General features: G+C 36.9%; 1 protein-coding gene across 1 annotated transcript in view; it reads right to left on the bottom strand.

The window, feature by feature from the left end:
- Nucleotides 1-5,795: 5,795 nt before the first annotated feature.
- Nucleotides 5,796-20,311, bottom strand: part of LOC113233523 (irregular chiasm C-roughest protein-like) — a 111,353-nt gene continuing 96,837 nt past the window's right edge. Inside the window, exon 21 of the mRNA XM_026468645.1 lies at nt 5,796-6,204. Coding sequence (XP_026324430.1) covers nt 6,167-6,204 — 38 coding nt within the window. The 3' untranslated portion in view covers nt 5,796-6,166. The remainder of the gene's footprint in view (nt 6,205-20,311) is intronic.

Below are 20,311 nucleotides of genomic sequence, written 5' to 3'. Positions count from 1 at the left end.
ATTACTTTGCTATGTTATTACTTGTTATGGACAGAAACATTATATTACATTTGCTTTGATGTTATAGAAAATATACCAAATAAATCAAAGCGATGGGCAGTAGCGGGTCCCTGTGTTATATCTAATGAGATATCAAGTTTATTTCGATCGCCAACCTCCCTGCTATGTTGCTGTGGACATTATGTGAATAGAGATAGAGTTTCTTATTTCTTGGAACATTTAATGATTACCTAAGTAGGTATATCTGCGATCCAAAGAAAATCGAGCCTTATTGGGGACTATAGAGAATATGTTACTTTGACCACGTCATAAGAAAATTGAAGACATATAATAAAAGAAATTTTAGTAGCAGTAGAAAATAGTCGTTGTAGAGTTCGTCCAGGGAAGTAAAGCCACCTTATTTTTCTAATACCAAGTGACACGCCTGATGTGCCTGAATTTCACCAGCACTCTTACCCTTCTAAACCAGAACACAGTAATGCTCACATTACTGCTATGGTGACAGAAATAGGAAAGATGTCATTTTTCTGTGTGTTGGATCAAAGCTAGTGGCGTTATAATTATTAATACAAAGATCGAACACTGAGAAAAAATTCCTTCGATTCGGCCGGATTCGAACCGACGTCTTCTAGCAAATCGTGCCAAATCTAATTACAGATCATAGCGACATCTCTCTAATAGGTAAAGTTACCTAACTGGGTGACGAAATACTTTCATATATTTCTCATAGATGGCGCTACCACTAAAAAGTCACTGAAAACCAAATCCGTCAAGCACATAGAAAAATTCATGAGGTCCGCTGGTTGGTTCCGTGGCTTAGTTGGCATAGCGTCTGGCACTGTTTACTAGAAGATATCGGTTCAAATCCAGCCGAATTGAAGGAATTTTTTTAAGTGCTCAATCTTTATATTAATAATTACATCAAACTAGCAGAGTAATATTACAAAAAAATCTCAATAAATGCAACGTTTTATGTTTTATAAAAAGTCATGGAACTACCGCAATAATTGCCAGGTCTGAAACTAGGGAATTCTCAGTACTATGAGTACTTCAGTCCCAGAACACCCATTTTATAATGTTAGCATAATGCCAACAGTCTTGCGAGGTTACTAATAACCCTACGTATACATATATAATATAAACAACACAGTGGATGAAAATAACCAAGTCAGAGTTCATAATAATTTAAACTAAATAAAACGAGAGGAACCGGGAAATGGCCGCTACACCACTTCCGTCTGCATACATTGTGTTTTGCGCAATTATGTCATAATTGATTCACTGTGCGGTGGTGTAATTTTGGCTCGGCTTGACGCTGCGTTTGCAACGCTGTGTGTTTTTTAATATTAACTGTTAATTTTATAACTGGAAAACTGTTGGTTAAGATTACGTTACATTTAGGAAAAAATAAATGAGTTCAATCACAATGTTTTGGTAAAATAGTTAATAATCAAGAAGGAGTTTCTCGTGACAGAGTTTATCCTCGTAATAACTGTCGCTATATATTGCTATTTAACTAATTTTTTTTCCATCCTCTAAGTTTAACTCCTTGCTTTTTCATATTCTTTGCCAAATTCTCGTTTTTTTTTTATTATCTTTGATTGTCACTGTCATGTGCTGTATTTTTATTGCGTTTAATTTATGTATTACATAAATTAAACGTAAATAGGTATATTTCTGTTCTTTTTCTCACTCCTTTTCTATTTTTTCCCATACTGTCCATATCGTTCGCTCCAGCTATTTATTTACTAATTTACTTTTATTCATATTTCATGTTTTAATATTGTTTAAATTCATATACTTAAAAATATAGTCGTTCGTTTAGTGTAAAGTTGTTTATTCTGGTTCACACTGGCACTCATGTACCCAGTTACCCTACTTTGAGAATCAAGGTCAGTGAAAATTATGATCTAAAAGGATTTTATTTTTAGCAGTAAACCAACAAGTTGTGCAAGGAAGATATAAACCAAAAATATTACAATTATTCCGGTTATAACATAATTTTTTTCTTGGAGGAGAAAAGCAGATTGAAGTGAAAACGGAATCAACTCCTCCAATATTAGAAGAAGGCAATGACGACCTCCAAATTTGACCTTCTAATTGACAATTTATGTGATCTAAGCAATTTGCCTGAACAGCTTTAAACACAAATCGAAATTCATGATATAGAAAGGATTAATAGAAGTATCCTTACAAATGTATCCCTTTGATTCTAAAAACGCAAACCAAAACCCTTTCTTCGTTAGAATCCTAAACCTAGTTTTCTGTAATTCCTGATAATAAAGCGCTGGTAGTTTTCTCTTCCAAATATACTAGACAATTAAATAAAGTTTTACCAAGGTTATACAAAAGTTATAAAAGCACTGCTTTGATTTGTACAAAACTTGTTCTTAACGTAGATAAATATTGGAACAAAATTCCAGTTTGCGCCAATACCACCAAACGGTTAAGTAAAACCCAGTTTGAATTTTGAACAAATACAAAGAATTCGTTTGTCATAAAAAGCAAATTAATAATCTTCAACGGTACTTGTCTGCTCAAGTACCTGAAACTGCTTCCGTCGCGTCTCACCGCAAGTGGAGGGCCATGAAAAGAGCTGAAGTCCAAAATTACCTCCAATATCAGATACCACAATTGTAACATAAAGTATATCAAAAGCTATCACGATAATATCAACGTTTTGAACGCTAAGGTTTTTGTGATTTTTGCACGATTAGTCATAATTTCCGTTAGGTTGGTTTGTTCGATTTCATCCTAGAAGATAATAAAATACGATAATAGAAACGTATAAAAAAATTCTAAGAGTTTTAGTTCAGAATCCAAATTATAAGTCCCTGAATTATTGTCCATAATTCTACAATGCTGTACATAGTAATTCAGTCTCCCTATAAATATGAAAACAGTGCTGTTCAATCATCTAATTTCCTTGTCACACGTAGAAGTACCCTCGAGATCAGAAGGTGTAAGTGCCATAGAGTGACGCGACGGCATCCTATTGTTTACACCACTTTGATCTTTCATCTTGTAATTCAGCGTTCATTGTCTTCACACTTTGTGCTTTTACTTCCTCTTTAAAGTATTATGAATATAATAGGCGAATTACTGAATAAACTCATTTTTTTACCGTATTAACAGATATGAGTCTCATTGGGCTCGAGAGTCCTACAAAGCGACGTTTTAGGATCATAATTTAATAACGTGCATCAAAACTGGAGGTATCACCGTCAAATTGAAGAGATCGCTCTTAGCGATAACGCCACCTTCGCCCACATAACTTTTAAGTTGTTTATGTACCAGTTTTTGTTCTTATGTGTGAGAAATAAAGTGTATATCTATCTATGTATCTATGGTTTCAAGTTGCCTGGCTACAAGTTCAATATTGTTTTTGTTTTATTGTGCTTACGATTCAACGTAAAAGAAACTTCTATATTCAAGAATAAATGAAACAAAGTGTTATCGAAAAACATTTTTATTCATAGATCTTAAAGCACTATCAACGTAGTTCCGTAAAAATGTTTTAAAGACTTAAATTAGCAGTACTGTTAAATGTACAAATTGACAAATATAATTATGGTTGTATAGTACATCGGGGGAGCAGCCTCGTAGACACTCAAGGCGAAGCATTACACCAAAATCAAATTCTCGATGCGCCTGTGCCAGAAAGCGTATACAGTAATGCAATTTCTTCAAAGAAGTGTTAAACTCACGTTTAATGCTTAGAGCTCTTCTGATGATAAACAGAACCTAATCTAAAATTTACATACAAAGGAGGGTGTTTAGACTAGGGATGCACATTACGATTCGAGATTTTTATGAAGATCCATTTAAGTGTATACGATGTAGCGATTTTTTGTATCGATTCATTTCAATGCGATTTATAAGTAAATCGACTCTACACTAAGGTGAATCTAATCTTCTAGATCGTATTAATAATTTAAACCAAACAGCCTCTATCTGATGAACCCCTATTTTATATTGAGCTGCAAGAAAAGCAGTTTGGCAACATCTAAGTACAATAAGTCTACAATATTTGGCAATTGTCGATACTTCTGTGCCATCTGAACTTCTTTTCACACTGGCTAGTATCACCAAATGAAAGTCGTAATCGACTGAAGCCAAATAGGCTGTCAAAATTATTATTTCTTTTCAACCGAAATTTTAGAGTTCAATTCAAGTGCATACGATCCAAAAATTCGATTCAAAACAAAAAATCGTGCATCCCTAGTTCAGACCATAGAGCGCCACGTTGGCACAGTGCTGGGTGTCTAATCTAGTTCTTCGTCAGACAGCCGTCCGAAACAATTACTGTCAAATAAGCAATACTCGACCAAATGAAAAGACGCGTGATGCGAATGAAGCTTCATACTTGACATTGTCTTTTGTTGTAGGTACAGGGTCAAGAACACGTGAAGCATGACACTTAAAATTTAAATCCAACTCTATGCCGCTTACGATAAGAAAGATCCAAAGTACAAAGTGTCATGCTTGACGTGCTCTTGACTGTACCTACAGGGCCTGTGGGTCTACTCTCGTTCTCCGTCCGACAGCCGTCCGAAACAATTACTGTCAAATAAGTAATACTTGACTAAATTAAAAAAAACAATGTCAAGAAGCTTCATTCGCATCATGCGCCTTTTAATTTAGTCGAGTATTACTTATTTGACAGTAATTGCTTCGGACGGATGTAGGATGGAGAACGAAAGTACATGGCCTAGTTGGGAAAACATTTTCCAAGGGTTTTGAACCGTATTCGATGTGCAAGTTTCATCACAATGTTGTCCTTCATCGTTAGCGAGAGGTATTTCTACTAAATATTTATTTACTAATGTACGTAACGTAACAGCGAAGTTAAAGTATAGGGAGTCACCACGCTAATTAACGCAGAATCGCATTAAGCGGGAAACATTGACTTACAAATAAATGGACGACGGGTCTAATACAAAAACCACGAAAAAAATGTCCCAAGTCAACCTATTCGAAATTTAAATTGTAATGTCATCGCAGTATCGCGCTGTCAGTAGAACAAGTGAAGACTAAAGCGGAGTGTCGCGCTCTGTATACGATTTTAGCGCCTTACAAGTGCGGACACTTTTTAGCGCGGACCCGACGTCCATATAATTGTAAGTCAATGGCGGGGCAGAAAAAGCTTATGTCCATGAACGTAAGAGCGAAAACGATGTTATGCGGTTCGCATCAGTTCGTACGAACGCGGCTCGGCACGAGTTGGCAATGAATCAGGGGCGCTACTGTCGATCTCCGTCCGACATCCGTCCGAAACAAATAAGTAATATTCAACAAAATTAACTCCGACCGACTTCCGAACTCGTCCGTACGCATACCGACGGCGGCTGATCCTACATGTTTGTATTTATTATTTTGAATGACATGCAAAGCAGTAAACTTGTTAAAAGTTTTATAACAGAGAATGAAAATCTTTGTGATGTTGGTACAGATCCATTGTTGGTTAATTATTTAATGACAAACAGGTTAATCGAAATTTTGTATAACGCTTTACAAAAGAACCTACCAACGATGGCAGATACAAGTGGATTTACAACGATTGCAACATAATTTTAAAAACAATTTATAAGCGTAAGAAAGTGACATTCAAAAGTTCATTTATTAAAAAGAAAACATATTTACAAAGTTACATAAATTTTAACTAACTAAAACCTTAAAGTGTAAAAAAAATTACATGATAACTTATAAAAATATCAATTCTTATTTTGCAAGCTGTCTGTAAATTTACAAAATTTAAAATCATTATACGAGAAGATTAAAAATTGTTTTAAAAAATTATTACAGTTTGCATGTTATACATTGATACCCTAAGTTAACATAGTTACACATAAAATTATTCAGAATTTCAGTCTTAACAAAACCTTAACATAACTTAAAACTAGAACCTACAAAAGTATGAGAACATTTAAAAAGTAATTAATCTAGACAACTTATAAGATTTTCTTTGACACTTAAAGCTTTTAAATTTTAGGCTCCTTTGACATTCTTTGAGATAATCATAACTTTAATATTATATAATAAAAATTTTAACATTTACTTAAAAACGTCTTTTTTTCAATAGTCACTTTTTTAATTTTAACCACAATAAAAGATTGTTAAACACTTGCAAACTTTTTTTAATACCCTATCTACACTTTTAGATAAATTAAACATGAGTACCAGCTTTCAATTGAGATCCAGTACCTGAAAAAGAGAAAAATATAATTTATTAGACAATAAGGTCAAACATTCAGGTAAGGTACAATAAAAACTTAAATACTAACAACTTATATGTATTCATAAAAAAATGTGTCATAAAAGTGGGTCCCCTCGGCTAGGCGCCCAAGATGCTTCTGGCGCAGCGTTTCCCCCTTTGTATAACTATACTAATGCGTTGGGCAAGGTAGCTGTAGTAAAGCCAAAGTAGCCGGCTCTTAGGTTTCCCAGTCAGTTCATTTTTTAGATAAATTTTGTACAGATGAAGGGCATCGAAATCCTACGAGCCAAGGGTTTCAACTCCGAAGGGTGCGAATAGGTAGTCGGAGCCAAGTTCCTTGTACTTATTACACTTTTTTATGATGCTATGTGACGGGACGAACAAGTCGTGTGTCTGGTGGTAAACGACACACCTATCCACAACAGTTGCAGCGCCATTCAAGCTTTAAAACACAAAAATCTGAGGGGCACTGCCAACGTGCCCATCACCCTGAGACAAGTTGACAAGTTCCATGTGCCTGAAATTTCACCAGCACCCAGTAATACTCACTTCCTAGGACGAACTCTTTCACAAGCTCTACTGTTACTTTATCGCCAGCCCTCTTGCTGGTGTGCTGGAGGTGGGTTGAGATGATCGAGCAAATATAATTCATAAAAGTTATAAAAAAAACTTAAATTAAACATTTAAAAATGCCTCGACACATTGTAAGGTCGAGATTCCTGAGCTAACTGGAAAAGAAGCTAATGATATTTAAACAGCAGGCTCTATACTCTCGTTCGCCGTCCGAAACGATTACTGTCAAATAAGCAATACTCGACCAAATGAAAACACGCATGTTGCGAATGACACTTCCTACGAGAACGAGAGTTAAGACTCCCAAACACAGGAAAAAGCTTTAAACGTTTTGGGTCGTGGTGAAAAATACTTATCAATATTCAATTGACGACCTCGACAACAGAGGTCGAATGGTTTGCACAGCGCTTTTCACACGGAAGAAAAAAAATTGGAAGTCCCTTAGGCCTCGATTACTATCAGAACCGATGTCGCCAAAACTCACAAATTTTTAATTTACTACAAAATCTTGATATTGATTGGTCGTAGTTTCAAATTTAAAAGGAATAACAAATTCTGGATTGCTAATATAATTTAAACTTCGCCCTGTTGGCATATCATCAATGGTACTGAACTAACAATGATATGCATCATTACTATCATATCATCAATACCTATTATTACAAGTGACGACGTTTTGATACTATATTGAAATTTCTAGCGGTTAATTTCTGAACCGCGACAAATTGGAGTTATTAATTTAGTTCTCCAAACAAGAAGCGATCATATTGCTGGGGTATAAACTTTATTTTCGGTTCTTGTAACAAAAAATTATTTCGATTAACGGGAAACTGAAAATTTATTAAAATAGACTTTCCGATGATATGCAATAACACCGCGAGCAATATTTTTGGTGTGGCTATCATTTTTGCACTCCAAAACAACACAATAAGGTCAGTTTCTAGGATTTTAGAGAATTTGGACTAATGAATGATGCAACTATGCCATACAAAGCGAAAATGGTAGACTGAGATCAGATAGGTCTTTCGAGACCTATAATTGGCACGCGCTAGACACTAACTAACTAAGCTATTTATTGTTATGTGGGTTTTTCATGGTGTAGCCATCTCTGATGTCCCGGGTTCAATACCCGTCTGGGTCAATGTAGAAATGAAATTTTCTATATTGTCTTGGATCTGGGTTTTGTGGTACCGCCGTTGTTTCCGATTTCCACTTTGGGATCAGAGCAACGTATATGATGTTGTCTAATATTCATTTTTTTTTTATCATAATTTTATTATTACTAATATTCGATTGTTCATTACGTATATCGGAAATGAAACTGTTTTTCGGATCTCTGTTGCCGAACGATATGCTGGTCTGCGACGCAAAGGTACCGGATTCGATTCCCGGGCCGGTAAAAATATTTGTACAGTCTACATTTCTTTCGTGAGTTTAAGTGTGTCCATAACTTTTTCTAGAGCGGGTTATGAGTGTGTGCGTTATTTCGAACAATCCAATCTTTAACTTTTTTTACAGGTCCGATAGTCACGGCTGACCGGAGTTAGATCCGAAAAACTAGTTTAATTTCCAATGTGTAGAAAACATAATAATAATAATATCTTATTTAGTTTTAGTTTTATTGTTAAGCAAATTCGATGTTTGACAAATATGCATGTCAATAGATGGCATTGTGTGTTACAAACTAATTTATAAATTAACGCTTCCTAATATGGATAGATGGCGGTAATCCTAAACAAAATTAAAGAATAGCTGGTACTGTCAATATAAATCCGTGCAATAAGCGCCATCTAGTTGATTTGTTTGTTATTATTAGAAATTTAAGTAGTTTTTATGAATTGCAGCTTGTCTATGTAAAACAAATTAGTTATAAAAATAGCCAGTTAGTACTTGTCGCGACATCTGGTGTACCAAATGGTACTACATACCCGACTACGCTGTTTTGTATCGTGATTAGCATGAAAGTTTGAGCGAATGACAATACTTTTAACTTTATTGGATCCGCACACGGTGTAACTAAGAGATTTATCAAAAGCATTAAGTGCCAATGAAATTCATGGTAACAACAAAAAGCATTATTTCGTAAATTTACCGAAAATGTTACTTCTCGAATTTTGTCGTTTTATTATTCAGAATACGATTTATTATTTATTATGTACAAGAAAATATAAATTCGTGGAAACCTATTTATATTTATTGCTGCGATCTGACAGTAATCCACTAACAAGGGATTAATATGGGACGTAATCCATATTGTTAATGATGCAATAAATAAATAAACATTTTATTTACATACATTTTCGGTTGACCGTGCTCTGTGAAACTATAATTTTGCTCGCTAAAGACGGTTGTTGTCATTAGAATAATAGTACATTAAGGACAGTATTATTATATTTTTTTTATTTTTTTTATTATAGGAAGTAAGAAATTCATAACGTGGGTCTGCTAGAAACCCGAGCTTTAAAACTCGAGTTTTGTATTTTTTACTGTCAGTTAATTTCTTGTACGAATAAATATAGTTCACAACACAACAACAATGTGGATTCTGCAAATGGAGAATTTTATGTTCTTTTTTATCAATAGATAGCGAACTAGCTAGTTTTTCATAGACAGTACAACTCGAACTAAAATGTTGCAAAATGCAAAGCTGTATACGGCCAGAAAATAATAAAAATCGAATAAAAGAAATTCGTAATAATGAGTATTTAAGTAATATGTGGGTGATATGCAATAAAATTTCTGTTTAGATAACATTTTAAACGAATTTTTCAGTTTTGGACTTAAGTAACCTCCTTGCTTGAACTTGAACCCGACCTATAAGGAAGATGTCGTTTTACAATTAAAAAACACCTTACCTACCATGGCTGTAATGGGAAGAAAAAAGGCCCAAGGGTTTTTTTACGGGGCGTTATATACTCATGTTAGCCACCATGAAATCATACTATTTACGAGCGAGTGTGATGAAAAAATTATTACGAGCTGACTTAACGTTTTTGTTGCACTATATACATAATAATAATAAAGATTATAATATGCCAGACAACCACAATAAGTGCTTGGTCTCGAAATAGGGGACTCCCTATACTATGAGCACCAGACCAACGGAATTCACTCTGGAGCATATCCCAGAACACCCAGACCAGAACCATTTTCAGTCCCCAATTGGTCCTACCGCGTATCAAACCCGATATAAATATATCGATATTTAGTAACAGTAGAGATCCTTGTGAAGGAGTTCGTCCAGGGTAGTACTGCCACTTTGCCTATTTCTGCCTCTAAGTAATAATGTCAGCATTACAGTATTCAGGTTTTGAAGGGTAAGGGTGCTGGTGAAATTACAAGCACATGGACCTTGTCAACTTATGTCTCAGGGTGACGGGCGCAGTGGTAATGCCCCTCAGATCTTTGCAATTTAAAGCTCTCAGTGGCACTGTTACGGACAGGCGTGTTGCTTACCATCAGACGCACGACTTGTGCGTTCCGTCACTCAATGTTATAAAATATGTACACACACACATACATAATATACATATATATGTAGTTGGTAGTATTCCTATTGCACTCGAAATCAAGCGTAAAGGGAAACGGTTTATTCCTGTGGACACTTCAAAAGACATTTGTTGATTTATTTTTTGTTCTATCCCATATCCTAATTTTATTTTAATCTATGTTAAGTTGTAACATAATAATAATAATAATAATAATAAAAATCTTTATTTGTAACCAAAACTTAAAGTAGATATACAAAAATGTTAAGCGTTAATGACCGCAGTAGTCGAGGACTGTGTCGCAATCATTAGCGCCCGCCTCTAGGACAGACGTTACAGACATTTATAATTTATGTTATAGAACGTAATTTTTATCATAACAACTTATCATGAATTAGTACTCTGTAGGTTGTGTGTGTGTGTGTATGTGTGAGTGTGTGTGTGTGTGTGTGTGTGAGAGAGAGAGAGAGAATTTTAATTCGCATTAGTTATTTAACTAAGGATTCCACATCATCATAATCTAGGTTCAGAAGCCACGCATTCAGAATAGTTTTACATCTATATGTGTTCAAGGGATATATATTTAATTCTTTATTGATTTTATTGTAGAGGAGGGGTGCTAGATAATTGAAATGGTGTTTGACCTGCTCTATTCTACACTTTTGAGTCAGGCATACTTTGTCGTGCCGTCTTTTACTTTTGAGAGAGGTTGGGTTGTAAGGGACAGCTCTGTGTTGGCGCAGAATAACACCTAAGACAAACAGTTTCCGAACCGAGAGTACTTCCCAGAAGTTGTAAATTAATTTAGTGGGGTATCTGATTGGTTTGGATGCCATAACCTTCAAGACAGCTCTCTGAGATCTTTCAAGTGGCAAGATCTTTGTTTTACCGCAGGAACCCCAAACCGTTATGCAATAGTTAATAATAGACTGCGCAAGGGCAAAGTAGGCTGTTCTAAGGATAAACGGATCAGCACCAGCACGCAGTCTACTAAAAACGAAAATAAGCTTTCTTACCCGCGCTGTGACGACTTTTATGTGTTCGTTCCACGATAAAACACTATCTAATGTTACCCCAAGATACTTAATGTTGCGCTCACGAGATATTGCATCACAGGAGCATGGGCCTTTGGGGTATGTCCCACATTTATGAGCCTTTAGAATAAAGGTTGCATCAGGTTGTGTCGAGAGCTTAGGCGAAAAAGTAATGAATTTTGTTTTGCTCAGATTTATTGTAAGCAGATTTTGCGTCAGCCAAATCATCACTGATTTTAATGCGGATTCTGCACTTTGGCGAGCTTCCTCCCAAGTTTTTCCGTGAGTGACAATTGCCGTGTCGTCAGCATATGCGACAACTTTACTGTTTGGCAATTCCAATTGGCATAGGTCGTTCACGTATATGAGGAACAGGGTGGGTCCAAGCACACTTCCTTGGGGAACACCGTATGTGATAGGTTCATCCTGACTAATGTGGGTACCAATTTTGATGCGCTGACTTCTACCACTAAGGTAACTTTTAAAAATATCCAGCACGACACCTCTGACACCGATGTTATAGAGCTTGGTAATAAGGATCGGGACAGACACCGTGTCAAATGCTTTAGTGAGGTCAATAAAAGTACATAGTGAGGTCTGTTTACAGTTAGTGTTATCAATTATAGTACCTGTTACTTCTAAGACTGCATCCTCAGTTGACTTGTTAGCTCTAAACCCAAATTGGTTTGGAGCGAGTACATTTTTAGTATTTAGGTACTTGACTAATCTTTTATTTAAGATTTTTTCTAAAATTTTTGACAGAGTGGTTAGCACTGATATTGGTCGGTAATTGTTTGCACTGCGTCTGTCCCCACTCTTATAAATTGGGTGGACTAAGGCTCTCTTAAAGTCAGTTGGAAAGATGCCAGCTGAGAGACACATATTAAAAACTTTTTTAAGAACAGGAATCAAAACATGTCTCGCATCAATAATAAAAGAGGTTGGAATTCCATCCCAGCCCGTAGCACATTCCCGCTTGAGCCCCAAAATAATTTCCTCAATTTCCACCTCGTCCGTGCCGAGCACAACCATAGACTCCTTTACAGAAGTATCTTGTTCTTTGGCAAGAACTTGGGTCGATGCATCAGGAAGATTCGACGTCAGCTCGGATGCTAAATTCATTCCTACGCTGGCGAAGTAGCAATTAATGGAGTTTACAGAAGCTTGAGGGTTAGTGCACGTGGAAAGTAATTCATCAGATGATGAGGCCTTCTGTTGCAGGTTGGAAAGTCGTTTAATGAGGTCCCACATCTGCTTAGGGTTATTTTTTCGCTTTTGAAATTCTGAGCGCTCATAATCACTTTTCACCTTCTTAAGCAGTCTATTACAGAAGGTTTTATACCTTTTATATGAGATCTGTATGACATCATTATTTGGTTGCTTTTTTGTTTTCCGATAAAGTCTGTCCCTATGTCGTATGCAGCGTAATAGGCCAGGTGAGATCCAGGGCTTAATAATGCGTTTTCTACTTGGAGTGTCAGTAATGGCAGTGTTCGTATTCAGTAGGAGTGATAATTTTTGTACTAGGGTATGAGCCGCATTTTCGGCATCATTGTTATACTCTATATCAGAAAAATCCATGCCCTCCACTCCAATTAAACAAGCTTGCATATCGATACGTTTTGATGTCCTAACACTAGCAGTTTCCCTAATGCTAGATGAAGCACAGCAAAATATAATGGGATGGTGGTCGGTGAACAAGGAGTCCAGCATCAATGTGATAGCCTGTGTGTTAGTCTTAAGAATTAGATGATCAAGACAGTTACTGTTCCGCGTTGCGAAAAGATGAGCTGGTAGCATGGAGTGTGAAGCTAGTAAATTTAAGTATGAGTTTGAGTTCTGATCGATATTATTTGGCGAGATATTTATATTCAAGTCCCCAATTATAGCTATGGTTTTGAAAGAACGCAATGAGAGCAGTAAATTGTCTAATGAGTTTGTGAAGTCTTCAATATTTCTGTAGGAAGGTGAGCGATAAATGGCAATAATTACGACGTTATTATTAAGCTCTAGGGTCAAGCAGTTTGCATCGCTTATATTTGGTTCAATAACCCTGACTGTTATAGTTTCTCTCACGTAAACCACTATACCATCGTTTTGGTTATTGTATTTTGTGGTAAATGACGTATAACCAGATAGATTTGGAACAAAAGGGCACTTGCTCAACCAACACTCCGACAGTACAATAATGTCAAGGCCAAATTTTATACGATCTAAGAGAATTTGCAGATTATCAAAATTTACTGAGTTTCCTATGCTTCTTATATTTACGTGAAATGTCTTTAGATAGTGATTTGGATTAGTGAGAAAAAATGATGCATTTTCTGGGGAGCATTTGTACGACTTACTGACTGATACGAGATCAATCTCGGAAGAAACGTTAACAAGGTCAGCCATAAAATTTGTGGAAGAGATAACCACTTGAATACAAACAATTGAATAAACCGATTGAAATAATATTTAGTAATAATCTAAAATTTGAGCCAATATGTGTGAATATGAAGACACTCCTCTTTATTTGTAGTAAGATTATAGTAGATGTAGATATTATGATGTTTGTGAGATTTGTTGGTAATATGCGTGAATAATTGTGTATGATGCAGTGCTGAAATATGGATGTGTGCATGTGTTTTACATTTGTTTTAAATAAAATATAACATCGAATACATTGAGCAATAATCACTATAGGCCGTAACAGGTCAGTAAATGACAGTTGAAGTGAGAAAAGGTATAGCATGCAAGTTAAACTTATAAGTACTAGTCACTTAGATTGATTCAGATTCTCTAGATCTTCTTCAGCCCTTATGATGTAATAAGGAGAACCATCTCTTGCTCTTATAAATATCTTGCCATTTGAGGACCAGCAGTATTTATAGTCATTGCTATTGGCAAATACCCGCGCAAGGTAGAATAGCCGCTTCATCTTTGCAGTTAAATTCTCGGCAATGAAGATTGGTTTGGGGGGTCCACTAATTTTCAAATTTTCCGTAGTTAGTTTTCCGGGTCCTTTATTGTAATTTTTAAACATGATTTACTATGACATGTATGAATATGTCTTACTTTCAAATATACAGCGTGTATATATATATACGTATAGGTATACACAGATGTATTCATATATATATATTGAGAGAGATATACATATATCTCTCTAAGAGCTTTCTAAGACATTCCAATCGTAAGGATCCCTCCTTACGTGAATGTCAATAATGATTCTGTTTTACTTGTACATGTAATGAAGTAGCATTAATTATTTAAGTTTTAAAGTTTTCTTATTTTGTATAATATTCTTCTTTTTTTTTATTCTGATGTTGTTTCGCTCATTACCTTATTTTAGTTTTTGTTAATGGAACTCTAGGTCGGTATGTGTATCAATTTTGATTTATTGCCTCTCTGTTGATGACTGTTTGTTTCCTTAAATAAAAAAAAAATAAAAAATCATAAAAACATCCTCAATACAAAAAAATTACATTAATTGTCCAAACTTGGTTTTCACTTTCAATTTATAAAACACCAATAAATTGCATTATAAATACGTTACAATATTGCCAAATACAAGACAAATTTATAATGTACGTTTTATTTCATGTAAAAATTAAATCAAATTCAACAAAAACATAATTTTTAAATGGCTGAGAGAATATTCGTCTTATACCTATACGTTTTTTATCAACGTCTACCATGCTTTATAAATTTGATATTTAGTGGTAAAATGATCCGGTAAACAATTTCAAAGTGGAAGCCGCTTCCGTTTTGCTTCCTTTTGAACATTTTTGTTTGAACAGGGTTTTGTGATTAAATTAATAAATTAATATTCAAAGTGTACTCCAAATTATAACACCAGGATTGCCACAGGCAGTATTCCTAAATAGAAAATAAATAATGAATATTTTTTTCTTGTAAAAAGTACTACAATCAAGATGGTTAAGGTTCAATTTACATTGCCGCAGTAAGGGATGGAAGCGAGTTTTCGTAACGAAATTGTTCATGGCATAATTAACTGTATGTCTATTGTGTCACGTACATACTCTAGCCAAATTCAATGTAGAATAAAATATATCTATAAACAAAAACATCACTGTATTTACAATTATGCATTAACGCGAAAAGTGTATTTTTTCAGAATCTATGAAAAACCAATTGCTCACTTCTCGCGAAAGGTTTTAAAATTTGGGTATAGGTTATTTGATTTCTTACATACTAAATATATTTTAAAGTAAAAGAGAAAAAATAATTTCATGTTTTCCTTATTTTTTTTTATAAAAAATAAGTGCGCATTTGACCTTCATCTCACCTGTTGGAAAGTGATGATGAGGTCGACGATGTAACATGCACACCTAAACAATGACTACTGACTATATATTTTTGAATGAGGACAGTATGTCTTGAACTAGGTCATAAAAAGCTTGTCTCATTTTGAATTAAGTAGATTAATTGTTTCTCACAATATTCTATCGACGACGGTTGTATTGACGTGTAGAGATTAAAATTTTACGTTCAATAGTAAATAAATTGAATGTTACATATTTTAAGTTACAAGAGTGCGATATGATTTTAATTAAAAGTAATTGATCATTTATCGAGTTCTTAGGTTTTCGCAATTGTTATAGGAAGCATAGGAAATGAAACTATTTTTCCGAATTGAAATCGCGTATGTTTGTTTTTTCAAACAAACCAACGTTTCGGGCCCTTTACAGACCCATGGTGACGGTTGGCTGAAGTAGTACTGTCACACGCTGGTGGCCGTCTGGGGGGACCACCTCCCAGGAGGCGGCCCGAAGAGCCTCAGTAGCGGCGGACATGGTGGTCCGCCGAATACAACTGCTGGGGCTCGAGGTCCCCAACCTCGGGAGGCCGGGAGCCCCGTGCAGGAGGCTATACGCCGGAGTAACCCGGAGTATGGCCTTATACGGGGCCCACATTTGGAGTGGGGCCTTATCAGCGGCGACGAAGTCGCTGCAGAGGAGGCCCCAGAGGGTGGTCGCCCTGCGAATTTGCAGGGCGTACATGACGGTGGCCTGCGCTGCCGCATGCATCCTCGCCGGTACTCCGCCGTGGGACCTCAAAGCCGAGGTCTTGGCGGAGGTCCACACCTACCGGCGGAGAATGACGGACCTAGACGAGCGACCCGCTTCCCAAGAGGTCGAGCGGGAGCGCCGCCTCGCGGCACAGCGCATGCGGGACCGGTGGAAAGAGGGCTTGGCGGATCCCCCCTATGGCGCTCGTACCATAGGGGCGATCCGCTCTGTCCTCGTAGAGTGGGTAAACCGGTCCCACAGGCCACAGTCGTACCACCTTGTCAGATGCTGACTGGGCACGGGTGTTTCGGTCACTACCTGCACAAAGTGGCGAGGAGGCAACCGTCCCCGTCGTGTCACGAGTGCGGCGCTGTGGATGACACCGCGCAGCACACCCTAGAGGTGTGCAGCCGGTGGGATGGGCAGCGCCGCACTCTGACGGGGACTGTAGGGCAGGACCTCTCGCTGCCGAGCGTGGTTTTGCGTGTTGCGCAGAGGTTATGTCGCAAAAAGAGGCCGCGGAGCGGGTGCGCGAGGACGCGGCGGACGCGCACCCGCTTCGGCGCAGACGTACGGGGAGAAGGCGAAGGCAGTTCGCTGCTCGCCTGATCCCCTAGTGAGGCCAGCGGGCTCTGGACAGGGACTCCGGAGCCTGCTTTGCACGGCCTCACTCGTCTGGGGGGCGGGTCGGAGGACAACCGACTGGCTTCTCCGTTGGCGCGGGAGCCCTGGCGCAAGCTAGAGCGGCCGGGAGGCGTCGTGGTGAATGTTCACCGGTCCCACGACGCCGACTCAACCGGCGAGAGGGTAACCCGAGAGGGTTTTAGTGGGGTAGGCCCTCCAGTCTGAAAGGAGAGTCCCCACATAACCCCTGAGTCTCCCTGGGCTCAGTAAGGTATCCATAAAGATTCCCCCGTCAAAAAAAAAAAAGGTAGTACAGTCGTCAACCAGCTATGTATATATGTCTAACACAAACTACCCTATTTTTTTTACTATAGTTACCAAAGTTATAAATTAAATACCTTATTTTTAATTTTACAAAGAAACTTTCCAATTTACGCTACATCATGTTTTACAAATTATTTTAACAATATGAATTTTTATTAAGTTAAATTTGTTAATAATTAATAATGGAAATTAGAATAAATCAAAACATATCAATTAGTACTACAGTTTATGTCTGTTTGGGATTTTTCATCCGAGGAAATACTGGATCCCAAACTGGTGGGACGGAGAAACCATCTTCCCTGTAGTAATTAGGTGTTTTTTAATTTCAATGGCCACTCGCATCATCATAGATAAGGGACTTCTTTTGCAAGAACCAGGAGTTTGTCAAATTTCATTGAATGTGTAAGTTTATCCAAGACATGCTCGGAGACTGCAAACTTATTTACGCGACGTTGTTTATAGGGTGGTTTGCATTAATATTAGACACTGGTTGATGACTGTATCACCTCAGTTAACCGTGACCATAGGACCTTTAAAGGGGCCGAAACTTTGGTTTGTTTGAAAAAACAAATATACGCTTTATAAATACGGAAAAATTGTTTCATTTCCTATAATTAATCATTTATTATTTACTCATGATTTTTTTATTTGAAGGAAGAAATTGCAAACGTTTTTATATCGAATAGTAATTAAGTTCAGAATCGGAAATTGATGCTGGATGAGATACTCGTGTATAGTTAATTATATAGTATATTAATAGGTATCACAAACTTAATTATTTTATTCATAGTCCATACGTATCAATAAGTATTTTGCAAAGTTAATAAATAATTGGCCAGGTAAGTGTTATTATTTAAATTCTAATTACGCAAGCAGGTCGCGGGCTAGCTATCGACAAAAAATGTTCTTTTTCTATGCCATTGGTTATGTTATTAAACATTATATGTCCAATTTGGCTTTAATACCTATAGATAGATACGATACAGTAGCTGCCAAAATTCTCCACAAGATGCGTGACTCGTATCCAATTTATACATTACACAATTGACATAAAGTTAATTATGCTATGTACAATTTCGTTACAAAGAGTCGTTGCCATTTCGTTTCGAAACAATGTAAATTGAGCCTAAGTCAAAATGAGATTAAAGATGGATTGGAGATGATACCTATTTACGTGAAGTAAAGGATTTCAGGATGATAAATATACACAGAATTACAAGTAAACTAGTAGCAGTAGAACTCCTTGTGAAGAGTTCGTCCAGGGAAGTACTGCCTCCTTACCTATTTCTGCCGCCAAGCAGTAATGTCAGCATTGCTGTGTTCCGGTTTTGAAGGGCAAGGGTGCTGGTGAAATTACATGCACATGAGAATTGTCAACTTATGTCTCAGGGTTACAGGCGCAAGTGGCAGTGCCCCTCAGATCTTTGCGACTTAAAGCTCTGAGTGGCACTGCAACTGTTGTGGACAGGCGTGTCGCTTACCACCAGGCGCACGACTTGTTCGTCCCGTCACTTGATAACATAAAAAAATACATCTGAGTCTTAGTTTTCGATAGAACTACTGGTAACTCTCCCGAACTTCCATAATAATTCCATAAATCAATAATCTTTAAACTTTCGGATGAACGGAGTTATCTAACTAAAAATTTCATACAAAGTAATAGGGGTTAAAGTATGAAATTGCCGATTTGTACTGAAAATCTAAATTGTTTATTTTTTAAATTTTTAACAAATTTATTTAATCAAAATAGTTGCCATTATTATCTATACATTGCTGCCATCTAATGGAAAGGTTATTAATGCCTTTGCGATAGAACTCCGACGATCTAGACTGCACAAACTGTGTGAAAGCATTTTGTACTGCCTCCTGGGAAGAAAACTTCTTGTCACGTAGATAATTGTCCAAATCACGAAAAAAATGGTAGTCCGTTGGAGCAAGGTCTGGTGAATACGGAGGATGACGAATGGTTTCTAACTGCAGTTCCTGAAGGGTCAAAATGGTTTCTCGTGCTGTGTGAGGTCTCGCGTTGTCGTGGAGCAATAATGGTGAAGATCGATTCATGAGTCGGGGCTGTTTTACTGCTAGTTTTGTCAACATGGTTCGGAGTTCGGCACAATAGACATCTGCCGTTATTGCTTGACCAGATCGGAGAAAACTATAGTGAATAACACCATGCTGAGACCACCAAACAGTTACCATTACCTTTTTATTGGTAAGTTTTGCTTTAGGACACTGTTGTGGCATTTGACCTGGGGTCAGCCATTGCATTTTTCTTTTCCGGTTATCATAAAGAATCCACTTTTCATCACATGTTACAATTCGATCCAATATTCCTTCATTTCTGTACCGGTTCAACAAGGCAACACAAGTTTCAACACGCGTTTCTTTCTGCAGATCAGTCAAATCATGAGGCACCCATTTTTCGTATTTTTTTATTTTATTGATTTGACGCAAGTGAGTCAATATTGTGGGTAAGGTAACGTTAAACCATGCCGCTAATTCCTGGGTAGTTTGACTAGGATCGGCTTCCACTATCTCTCTTAATTCATCGTTATTCACCTGTATGGGCGGTCTTCCTCGTGACTCGTTCTTTAAGTCGAAATTTCCATCATGAAAGCGTTTAAACCAAAATCGCACGGTGCGTTCATTAGTAGACCCCTCTCCAAACGCAGCATTGATATTGCGGGCTGTTTCTGCCGCGTTAGTTCCGCGTCGGAACTCGTATTCAAAAATCACTCGAATTTTCGCAGTATCCATCTTTCTTGTCTAAATTGAATAACAAAAACAATTGAAAGTCGATATTCAAATGTTTCAAATTTAAAAAAAAAAAAATCACAGAAACCATTTGAAAAAAGTTTCATTCGAAAACCTCAAACCATGAAGATTCTATGAAAATTCAAAGAACCTATTGCAATAAAACGGCAATTTCATACTTTAACCCCTAATATATCTTTGCCCAATTATACACTTTGTTTGCAGAGCATACCCTAGTACTGTCTTTTCTTCACAAATAATAAAATAAGAAATTAAAGA

This window comes from Hyposmocoma kahamanoa, unplaced genomic scaffold, assembly GCF_003589595.1.
Source record: "Hyposmocoma kahamanoa isolate Upper Pololo Valley unplaced genomic scaffold, ASM358959v1 79, whole genome shotgun sequence".
NCBI lineage: Eukaryota > Metazoa > Arthropoda > Insecta > Lepidoptera > Cosmopterigidae > Hyposmocoma > Hyposmocoma kahamanoa.
The sequence above is the reverse complement of the archived record's forward strand: the minus strand, read 5'-3'. Positions and strand labels throughout refer to the sequence as shown.